The 12221-nt window shown below is 32.6% G+C and overlaps 1 protein-coding gene across 3 annotated transcripts in view; it reads left to right on the top strand.

Moving 5' to 3' along the window:
* The window catches only part of CPNE8 (copine 8), a 254337-nt gene that overhangs the window by 148289 nt on the left and 93827 nt on the right, over positions 1 to 12221 (top strand). For all 3 annotated transcript variants that reach the window (XM_032248310.1, XM_032248312.1, XM_032248311.1), the window contains exons 8-10: positions 142 to 245; positions 5010 to 5114; positions 6331 to 6372. In XM_032248310.1, the coding sequence (XP_032104201.1) occupies positions 142 to 245; positions 5010 to 5114; positions 6331 to 6372 (251 nt within the window). The remainder of the gene's footprint in view (positions 1 to 141; positions 246 to 5009; positions 5115 to 6330; positions 6373 to 12221) is intronic.

Raw genomic sequence — 12221 nt, 5'->3', positions numbered from 1 at the left:
TATATTGTCTGGGATTCTCCCACACTTGGCCATTTGCATTAAAATGGTAAATTTGTTTTCTTGTCAAGTCTTGTTTGTGATCTGCAGTTTCCAATTATTTATAGCCCAGGTTTTGAACTATTTTATTAATTTTGTTTCTAGGATGCTGTTTTGATGCAATTTTGTGCAAACAAATTGGACAAGAAGGACTTCTTTGGAAAATCAGATCCTTTCCTTGTATTTTATCGAAGTAATGAAGATGGCAGGTAGATTTGTCTTTTATTCATTTTAACTATATGGTTATAATGACACTTGAATTATAATTATTTTTCTCAGGGAAGCTCATTAAATTACTAAAAGGAGTAAAATAGTTTGAGATTTTAAAAATTAATGGGATTTTTGCATCTCATTGTGCAACTTTATAAACATTTTATATGCTTTGATACTTGAATAATTTCTAGTTTCATGGAAATATTTCCTCTTTACTTTTTATAAAATTATAACAACTGGGTGCAGTGGCTCACTTCTATAATCCCAGCACTTTGAGAGGCCAAAGTGGGTGGATCACAAGGTCAGGAGTTCAAAACCAGCCTGGCCCACATGGTGAAGCCCCATCTCTACTAAAAATACAAAAAAAATATCTGGGTGTGGTGGTGTGTGTCTGTAATCCCACGTACTTAGAAGGCTGAGGCAGGAGAATCATTTGAACCCAGGACGTGGAGGTTGCAGTGAGCCGAGATCATGCCACCGCACTTCAGCCTGGGAGACAGAGTGAGACTCCATCTCAAAAAAAAAAAACAAAAATTATAACATTGACTTAATAGTATAGAAGAATTATATTTTGTGAAAACCTGAATGCCGAAAAAAATATATTTTTTATACATTTAAACCTAAACCATTTTCTTAGAGAAGGGTGTGGAGCTTATGGGTTGCTTTTTCTTTTCCCCCCAATATCCAACTTTCAATGAAAATGTTCATTATATTCTAGTAATTTGAATACTTTTGCCAGTTCTGATTAGACTAGTTTCTATAAATTTTTGAATATGTCTTTATGAGTTATACACCATAATTTAATATGTATGGATCTATAAAATATATTTGACTGCTTTTTTTGTGATTCATATTGTACTATTAGTATTTGTGAGAATGTTTAGTTGTTAATAATATGGCTAATTTCTGTTGTCTAGATTTAAATAATAATCTTGCTATTTAATAGCTATAGGACTAAGGCAACTTTTTAACCTACATGAGATTCCATTTTCTCCTCACCTGTAAAATTGGGTAGTAATCATAGCTACCTCACAGAGTTGTTGATCAGATTAAATTAGTTACTATATAAAAAAATTTCTAACTTTGTCCAACACATAAGAAGAATTTAAACATTAGCTAATATTGTTATGTTATAGTTAGTGTTTTCTTTTTTTAAAACTATGTGTAACATAACTAAAGAGACCATGTTATTTGGAAATTAAAAATTAAGGGAATAGAATGGACAAAAAATCTATCACTACTGCTACACTTATATATGAAACTATTCAATGTGTTATGTAATAAGTATAAAATACTACATAATGTAGAAAGTTTGCTGTTTAAATTGAATGCACTGGCCATTTTAAAATGATGGTTTACTTATTGGGAGATGTTTGTTGATGCAGCTGCTGAGCAACTGTTGGATATATTTGCCATAGTGTTATACTATTAGATTTTGTGTATTTCCCTTCTTTTTTCGTGGTAAAAATGTCAGCATGTCATATGCATCTGAACACTAATTTTATTCATATGAAAAATATTGGAGAGTAAAGGAAATAATATTTGGCCAGGCATTTCAAAAATAGAGAAAAACCTCAAAAATGATTCAGGATTTCTTGAATGAAAATTTTCTCATGAACTACTTGCTCCCTGAATTTTCTATTTTTACTATTATTAGTTTTCTCTGTAAAGATTATTTGTGCAGCTGTAAAGTTTCACTTTATCACATATCTAATGCTACCAGTGATACTTTCATTAGAGAATTTACTATGCTTTTAAAAATTATACTCACTCATTAAATAAAATCTAAACATTAAGAAAAATATGACTTATCAAAAAATATCAAATAATTTGAAAAAACTTTTTAAAAATTGGTGAGTCTCATTTCAGAAAACTTTCCATTTACACACAGAAACCTAGCTTGCCAGCTTGATCCAGATATTTTATGTATATATATGCATGCATATGCTTTGTTGTATTTTGAATATATACAGATGCTTTTATGCTTCACTTTTTGTCTCTATTTTTAAATGCAAAGATTCTACCTTTATTTATAATATTTATTTTATTAAGAAACTATTTTAAAAATTGCCTAATACCTAGTATATTTGTGACTTATTTCATAAGAAGGAGAAAAACTTAACTTCTACTGGAAGTATTAATTGAAAACCTTAATACTATATGATCTCATAGTCATATCTTGCTTTGACATTTATTTAGTAACGACATTGATTTGTGATTGGGTAGTACTTTTCCTTTGGAATCGTTATTTTTGGTAAATGGCCTCACTTAAAGTATCATACAGGTTTTTAGTAAAAATATATTTTCTTATAATACCGTTTGTAATACATACACACATTATATAGAAATACTTATGAACGTTAGGAAAAGCTACATTGGACTCCTGGCAGAATTTTTACTGGTTACACCAGGACTGGAATGCTTTCCAGTGAGGATTTGCTGTATATATCATATCTAATACATTAGAAATGAGAATGATTAATAGGCAATAAATGACTACTTGCCTCATAAATATCTCAGTAAGAAGGATGTCCCTTCCTTCAGAGGAAATGTTTCAAGTATCAAAAGTATTTAATTACTGCAGCTGGTGACATTGGGAATATAAGAGAAATTTTGATTTAACCATAGGCAAAGAAGCCAAAAAGTCAGTAGATGGTTGAACATGTTGGCCTGAAGATGGTCAGCTGGTCTCTCATTCTCTCTCTCTCTCTCTTTCTCTCTCTCTTTCTCTCTCTTTTTCTCTCTCTCCCTATTATCTTTCAAGCTATCTGTATTTATCACCGTATCAAAGACTTGCTATATGTTAGAATATGAAAGAGGAGAAACTCCCTTTGTAGACCTTTAAGAATGTATTGTATTTTTATGAATGGATCTTAATGAATATATTGTTTGTTTCTGAAACAAGCCAACATACAGCTCTGCCTTCCCTCTGTAATTTGTTTTCTATGACTATTTTTTGACAATTTTTGGTAACTCTGCTTTGTTTCATTTGTTTCCCTCTGTTCTGAGCCCCCACAGCCCTCCTCCAGCTTCCCCTATCCACTTTGATTTTCTTCCTCTGCTTTAAACATCTTCATTACCTTTCCAGGAGTCTTCTCTGTCTGCCCCTCTGTCTTACTTGTAATGCCTATTCCCCCAGTGACTCCTAATTGCTTCAGGTGAGTCACCTCTGAGAACATTTGAACACAATACATTTTCCTGGGCTCTGTCAATTTAATGACATGAGTTTCCATAGATGGGTGAGGATACTACCAGGAAGGAGAAGGCACTAATACCATCAGTCTTATAATAAAAACTTGATCCTTATATAAAATATTATGTTCCATCATATCTCTTAATAGAAACAAATCCCTCTTCCTTGAGAGTAGGTAAGTGAACTTAAAGATTTAACAAAGGGGATATTTCTTTGTGGGGGTTGGGGGAGTTTATTCACTATGGGATTTATTAATATTTTCATGTTCCGTGACTGTTAGATACTTGCATTTGAAACACTTCATGGCCTAGGTCTTAAGAAGGCTATGTTTATGTATTGTTTCAATGAAGATCACTCTAAATGTTTCTAGCTCAGGAACTGCTGCATCAATTCACACGAAGGAAGAACATATATCCAGGAACTGATTGATGTCTTAAGATTCAATGGTTTTGTGGAAACGCCACTGGAATTTGAATTAGAAAACTGAGCTTAAGGCTCCATGAATTCTGCCCCTTATTGTGAATTGCTGTCTTCCTTCCCTTGGGAATACTTTAGATATATAGAACCAACCGTTTAGATAAAGAAAGAACCACACACTGAATGAACTTTCTACAGATTCATGATGTGATTTTAAACTTAAATGGGCTCTCGGCACTCCCTGAGCATTCTACTCCTTTTCCTTAATCTATGAACATTTTCTTTATCCCAGACACTTTATCACTTATGCTTCATCCTCCTCCTTTGCTCATTATCATGCATCCTCTTTTATAAGAAAATGGTGACAATTGGAGAGCTTCCTCATGATCTTAACACAACGTCAACCCATGTACTCTGCCTTCCTGAATGTTCTTGAAGAATGACCGTCTGGCCTCTCAACAGCAGCTCCTCCACTGATGCCCAGGATCCCATCTACTCTCATCTGCTTAAAAGGCATTGCTCCCACCTTTCTCTCATGCATCAGAAGTGGCTTCCTTTCTACCAGATCTTTTCCGTTAACAGACAACCTTGCTGTTATTTCTTCCATGTTGAAAATAAATATTGAAAGTAATAACAACAAAACCTTTCTTGTAGTTAATCCATTTTTTCCCTTAAATTCTTCTAATTTCTTTGTTATTCTTCACAGCCAGACTAAAAAAATGTTCACACACCATGCCTCAGTTTCTCTTCTCCTTCTTAAACCTACTCTAACCAGGTTTTTCTTCCCAGCACTCCAACACAGCTGCTCTTCTCAAAGTTGCTGATGACCTTCGTATTCTTAGGGACTCAAGGATATTTCTCACTCCATCAGCATGTCACCACAATGCTTACAGAGATTGTTTACAAAATAGCTTTAGGATTTATTGAATTTTCAGATTGCCTTTGGTAAATTTATCGCAAAGTAGATTATGGTGAGCTGATCTTTCAGGTTTTAAAATCACATATCTCTTTTCATGAAGTGATGTAGCAGCAACAGCGTGACTGAGTATTTATTTTTAACAAAAAAGTAAATAGAGGAATGACTACTAAAACAATAGATCAGTTAAAATAATCAAATCATACAAATAACTGAAAACTTTTCTCTTTACAGTTTTACAATTTGTCATAAAACAGAAGTTGTCAAAAACACTCTGAATCCGGTATGGCAAGCATTCAAGATCTCAGTCAGAGCATTATGTAATGGAGACTATGACAGGTAAGAAGGACCATTTATTCAAAAATCTTCAAATAACTTTTTAAAAAATTTACAAAGATTTGGGGAAGAGGGATAAGTTGGCTAATTAAAATTTGGTTAAACTTATTTTCCAAAAATGAAAATGTGCAAATGCAAAAAATACATTAAATATTAGTTTTAAATTTTATTATTCAAAAGTTATTTCAGAATCTTCATTGCCTTAGCCTTTTCTATGGTACAGTCCTTCTAGAGAAACAAGTAGAAACACGAAAGTTTCAACACTGTGCTTAGATATATTATCAACCCTGAAATACTCTTGAAAATGTTATTTGGTAGAACTAATGATTGCTGACTCACAAAATTTCCATAGTTGTAGCACAGGAGATTTTAATGTTTTACAATTACCTGAGTGAGGTGGTCCTGAGGATTTTCCCATAATATACCTGAAGAATTTTTAATATCAAAGTTCTTTTTTCTTATGAAATTTTATTGTATGATTATAATATAAAATCCTTACCCATCCCAAAAGAAAGGCAAATAAAAAGTAAAAATCCCAATCTTTATTTTGTTACATATGATAGAAAAAGTCTACTTAATTAACCCATATTATAGAACTATTGATTACCAATATGTTATTAAGTTTACTTTGAAATTTATCATGTCACTTCATATTCTATTCATTTAGTAAGAGCATTCCTGTATTTAGCTGGACTCATTTTTTCCTAAGAAAGTGGTTCTCATAATGTTCTTCCTGATTAGCAGCATCAGTCAGCATCACCTGCTGATCTCATAGAAATTCAAATTATCTGGCTCCAGTCCAGACCTACTTAATCAGAAACTCCAGGAAAGGGTCCAATAATCCATGTTTTGACAAGTGCACCCCCATATGATTCCGATCTATGCTGAGTTTGAGAAACACTGCTTTAAGATAGCAATTTTCAAGAGTGGAGAAGTGGGTGCACGCCATCCCATCTAGGAGCTCTATCAAACTGCACATGCTTCCCCTGTAGACTCTTCTTACTCTCTTTAAGGAATCAATGAAGATTTTAGAAGCCTCTTTTAAGATGTGAATTGGAGTGTAGTAATGAAATTAGCAAAGTTAACATCAAATTCATATGTAAAACATACAAGCATACACTATTTTACCTAAGAAAATCAGCTTATTTTTAAATTCTCAGCCATACCTTATTTTGATCTTACTAAGTAACTTTATGTGTATGTTTTTTTCCATGTACAGAACAATCAAAGTAGAGGTGTATGACTGGGATCGGGATGGGAGGTAAGACTTTTCTTATCTTCTTACTCTTGAACTGGGTATACTTTAAGAGGCACATACATTGAAATAACCACATTTTTAATTGTAATTTTTAGAATGCGTATTTGTTTTGTTTTTCTAAATGTAACTGATGCATTTACATGAAATTTTAAGAATGAGTGTATTTTCTTCAACCTCGAGATGAAAATAGAGGTTTTTCTTATTTCCAGTAATTAGTAAAGATTTTCAACTTGGTTCTGATGATTCTGGATGTCTAATTATATAGCTGAAGTGAGTATCAAATTTCTGCATCTCACAATCTCTCCGAAGATTTCTATAACATTGATATTCCATGCTGTTCTAGGGAACACAAGCAAGCGTTACATTCCCCACCAACCTCTGACAAAAAAAAAAAAAAAGAGGCAAACCACACAACAATACTTAAACAAAACTTGAGAATTGTGTCTGGGGATTGCCAGACCAAATAGTTGTTTAGAGCTCTGCAATCACTGTAGACCTCTGCATATCAAAGTAGATATTAAAGACTTAAAGAGAGGAAACACACCACTTTTTCTTTTTCTTTTTTAAGCATATTTTGTTTCTACTGTTCTACATAGTATGATGATGTTTGCAAAATGATCTTAAGCCAAGGGACCCGGCAATGCTCAAATTCCATGTTGCCCTAGACAACTCTCTAGGTGTTCCCTGAAAGGGCTGAATATGCAGATATCAAAGAAGAATGGTAAATGGAAAAGCAAAGAGTACTTCTAATTTTTCACTTGTTGCATGTTCTAAACTGGAATCCATAGCTCACTGAGAAATGGAGCTGGAACATGAGGTTAAAGCTAAGCAATGCTTTTCTCTCTGCATTATGTACAAGCCAGAAACCAACGCCAAAGAGATGAAAGTGTCTGGATACCTGAACTCTCTTGTGAATACAGGAACAAGTTCAAGAAGGCTGGCCTGTGCTGAGGGGGCACCCCCTTCTCATCCCTTCTGCTGCATAGGCAGGAAGATTCTCATTGAAGAGCCACATGCCAGCATGTGTGTGACATTTGCCCGTAAGCTTACTCACACACATGGTGCCATAAGTGTCCTGTAATTTGATGCAAATAGTATTTTTTGTTTGTTTGTTTCAAGAAAAAAAAAAAAGAGAAGATGGGGAGAGAAGTGGAGATTATTATCCCACAGTTTAGCTGCTACCAAATAAGTATATAAGACTCAAAGATCTCAATCTTTAGGTTGTATCCCAAACATTATGCAAAAGAGTTACAACACTGATTTGAAGCTTGCTCTTAGAGATAACTTCATAATAATCCATGTTTTGCTACCAATCTTTACATTTATGCCAGGTATTCATTTGGTTAATTTATTATTTAGTTCTACATGCATTCTGGAGAAATCTTACCAGAAAACCTTGTGTTTTTCCATAGGGACTTATGCTCCATTGCTTCATTAAACTTGATTCACTGAGAAAATGAGTTTTGTTGCTCAGAATAATAGTAAAGGAAATAATGCCAATTTCAGTAAAGGACTTTATGCCCTGTATCATATAACCTATTCTATATTTTAATTGCAAATAGGCAAAAGTGATGGCTTTTCCCTAGTAACCCATTTCCCGTTTAGAAACAAAAAGTGCAGCTCACTACCAGAGCTCATTTAATCTTACATAAACACAAGATCCTTGAGACTGAAACAAATCTGACTGATTTTCAGTGTGAAAATATAAAAACTGTTTTTGGAGTCATTTCTAAACAGAACTTGTGTCTAATCCTAACGTAACAGAAATGTATGTGATACTACATTAGAGCAGAGTATTTTGGGGCACATGGGAAATGGTTTAAAACTTTGGGAAATGGTTTTAATTTAACCACTTATATATAGGGGGTATAAATTTAGTTTTTATCTGCATCCATAAAAATCCAAAATTTGCAGAAAATGTAGATATTATATTGTCTTCCTTCAAATGGTGAATTTCTGTGACTTTCCTGTTGTCTCCAATCTACTTCTGAGCCACAAGAATTTTGAGTAGCTTTGATCAGAATTATCTTAGAATTTAATGATCTTTTTTTCTGACTTGAGGACTTTGAGCATTCCTATTCCTAATACGATTTATTGAAGGTCTCTAACATGCCAGGTATTCTGTAAGCTATTTTAATGCTATTCCTTATTTAATTTTCACAATAAATGATAGGTACTACCTTAATTACCTTTTACAGGTAAAGAAACTGAAGCAAAGAAGTAACTTGCCTAAAGTCATAAAACGAATCAGTGGTGGAACCAGGGCTTGAACCCTGGCAGTCACTTCCGATAGTATTTTCATAACAAATGCACTGTGTTTTTTATAGCATTGTAATTCCTGGCATTAAGTGAAAGGCTTCAACCTGGACATTGAACTTACCCTGTGATACTTTGATAATTGCTAATGTGATAATTGTGAAAAATATAAGGAAAATTTAAGAAATAATCTAACAATTTATTTTATTATCTGAAATTGTATATTGTCTGAAAAAGTGGATAAAGCATTTCTTGGTAACAGTTCTTATGTAACTAGAAGTTAGGTAGAAAGAAATGATTGTTACAGATTCTGAAAGAATCCTAATAGAGATTGAAAGGGCCAGTAATATGTGAAAGAGAGTTGGCTTAGATTAAGAGAATAAGAGCTAGAATAAGAGGAAGGAATAGCAAGAGAAAGCGAGGGTTTATTTACAGAAGATTTGGGCCATTAGATGGGAAAAGTATTTTTCAACAAGAAATAGTAATTTACTTTTGATACATCAGATTTAGAAGCAAAGAAACTATTTAGATATTGAGATTTTATAAGCATATTTTGTCATCAGGTCATCAACGGCTGGGGGGGATGGGGAAGATTGGCAGTGGTGTAGGATGTCCTGATTTATTTTTAAATACTCATTTTACTGTACCATCATTAACAGCATGTTCTAAAGAAGTCTAAGGAGTTAAAGCTTGTTTGAAAATAAAGAGATGGGATTGGGATGGCAAATATTGGTGAAATTTAAACATTCCTTGGAAATGAATTATATGATTAGTAGAATCATTAGGGGAAAGGATTGTAATTTTGTAAATGTAAGTTTAATAACTTTTTAATGTTTGAGTAAAGTCCTGTTTTATTACTCCAGAAATGATCTATGTTTTAATGTAAAAAATTCAGTGTATAATTCTATATAATCCGTTTTCACCAAGAAACCTTTTTCAATGTTAGCAAAATGATCACTTTGTAGATGCAATATAAAAAGCAACATTGATAACCCTTTCAATTTAATAACATGTCTTATGTATGAAACTTGAAAGGCACATTAGTCTTCAATAAAATATAATGCATAACAGTTTTATAAAATCCTGAAATTAATTTTATAATTTAATAATAATGATCACTGTGTGGATATTTATACAAATTGATATGAAGCTTATGATTATGTGTAGTCTAATAACATGGTTATTATACTTTTTACATGTTTTTTTAATCAAACAAAATTGCCCAATGTAGATTTTTTTTAAAAATCAGAGTGACTATCATAGGACTCATTATATTTCATGATATAATGATCAACAGAGACTGTGTCCTATTACTTATTTTTGCGTTCCTGTTATCATTGATATTTGTCCTAAATCCTGTTCATGTATCATTTTTTACTTTATTTGTTGATCCAGAACTTTTAATTCTTCTTATTAAAAACCATTATTTGCTCAGTGGATTTTTTTTTGACAGCTTGAACTAACATTGTCTAATGGAAATATAATGCAATTCACATATAATTTTAAATTTTCTAGTGGTAACATTACAAAGAAAAAAATAGACCAGTGAGATTAATGTAGTAATATATTTTATTTAATCCTGTTTCCAGATTATCATTTTAATATAGAATTAATATAAAATCACTAAGAAAGATTTTTACTTTTAAAAAATACTAAGTTTGAAATGTGGTATATATTTTAGGTTTACAGTACATCTCAATTCATACTAGCTACATTTGAAGTTATAGCAGCATGTGGCTTGGGGTTGCCATAATGGATGGTGCTACATAGACTTTAATGAAGTCCATGTAATATGCATAATAAGTAACTTTATATCAGATGAAATGTTTGTCTACATTTATAGAAGTCTGGAATCATCTCCTTACAAAATGGGGAAGAACTACTCAGATATATGTACTATTTTGTGTATAAATTTAGTCATATAAAATCAATAAGGCAATGTGCTCTTTCAATCTAGAGAGAATATGTCAGTCAAATATTAAAGTGGCAGCCAGGGTAACAAAGCAAGATGCTGTGAAAAGAAATAAAAACATTGGTTGGGCATGGTGGCAGTGTGCCTGTAGTCCTTGCTACTTGGGAGGCTGACACAGGAGGATAACTTGAGCCCAGGAGGTTGAGGCTTCAGTTAGCTATGATAATGCCACTGTACTCTAGCCTGGCTGACAGAGTGTGACACCTGTCTAAAAAAAAAATGTAAAAAAAATAAAGTGAAAAATGCTTTATTTGCTTACAATCACATTTTGCTTTACTAGCTGGAGTATTTCAGACAGTTGTGCTAATAATATTCACAGATTGGGAACTTCATGAACTAGTGTCCTTTTGCGTCAGAATGCAGAGCATTTTTTACTAAATTCATCAACTAAAATTAATTCTGTTAGATACACCTTGTAAATCTATAAAGCATACAAAAACGTGGTAATGCTGTAGAGCATGTAACCAATTGACGTTAAATTAGGTATCTCGAGCTAATCTAGGATAGAAAAAATATAGTTATCTGTTCTTTTTATTGAAACACATTGACAAAGGTCTCAGAATTACAGAGGCATTGCTTGACCTTGGTATTAGTAATCAGTCGAAATGTATTTAATTTTCAACAAGTTAAACCACAATACTAAAATCATTACTATACTTCTCACTATTTCTTTTTTTTCTTTTTTTGAGATAGGCAGACCACTATTTCTTTAAAAGATGTTAAGGAAGAATATTTAAAGCTCATTTTAACAATTGAACAGCTAAAGTGCTGAGAAACTGCCTTGTCCTGGTTACAAAGCAATCATTGGCGATATCCTTGAAGAGCTTCAATTTCTTGAAATTTCTTCAGCTGAAAGTGTAGCTGGACTCAAAATTCAGGGAACATTAGTGGAAGAGCACTGCATTAGTACCACATGGTTGTGATGTGGGACTGATTATAAAGGGCCACCAAGTAGATTGCTGCCTCCCAGAAAAATGAAAAGGCTAAGTTAGTGAACTGTCCATCATAAAATCCCTGCTTCTGAACAGGGAGAGTAAAAGTTTCATTTTTACCACTCTGCATTTTATTAAGTGTAGTCATTTCAAATAATGATATTTATTATAATTAAACGCAAAGTTTGCTTGTCTGCAAAATGTCATATTTATGTTGTCATTTTCTCTCGTTACCTTTGAAGAAAATATTTGATAAATGCATTTGATGTTTTCATTCTGGGATTATGCATCGTCATGATGAAGTGATTCCTTGCCCAGTGCTTAAGAATGTATTTGTAAGTTGTCTAAAACATTTGAACTCATTTAGAAGAAACATTTGTAAATCTTTTATGTTTTTCTTACTTTGTTTCCCCACTTCCTCTATGAAATCTTCCCTTAACCGTCACCTACAATTTGCTTGGTTAACCCTGAATATCCTAAATCTGTATTTAATAGGCAAGATTCAGCCTCTTTTTCTTATTCTCTTACATATCACTTCTTGAAACTTAAAAATATTGATAAATGGAATTTCATAATCTATATATGATTCATTGACAATCTATTCTTCCACCTGCTAAAAATATATGTAATGATTTTTCTCAGCTGTAGCTTGTTAATGTTTTGTCCCCTTTCACTTTAATCTGTAATTCTTG

The sequence above is a fragment of the Sapajus apella genome, unplaced genomic scaffold (genome assembly GCF_009761245.1).
Source record: "Sapajus apella isolate SASKATOON/1434 unplaced genomic scaffold, GSC_monkey_1.0 scaffold66, whole genome shotgun sequence".
Lineage (NCBI taxonomy): Eukaryota > Metazoa > Chordata > Mammalia > Primates > Cebidae > Sapajus > Sapajus apella.
This window is presented reverse-complemented; position numbering and strand designations above follow the sequence as displayed.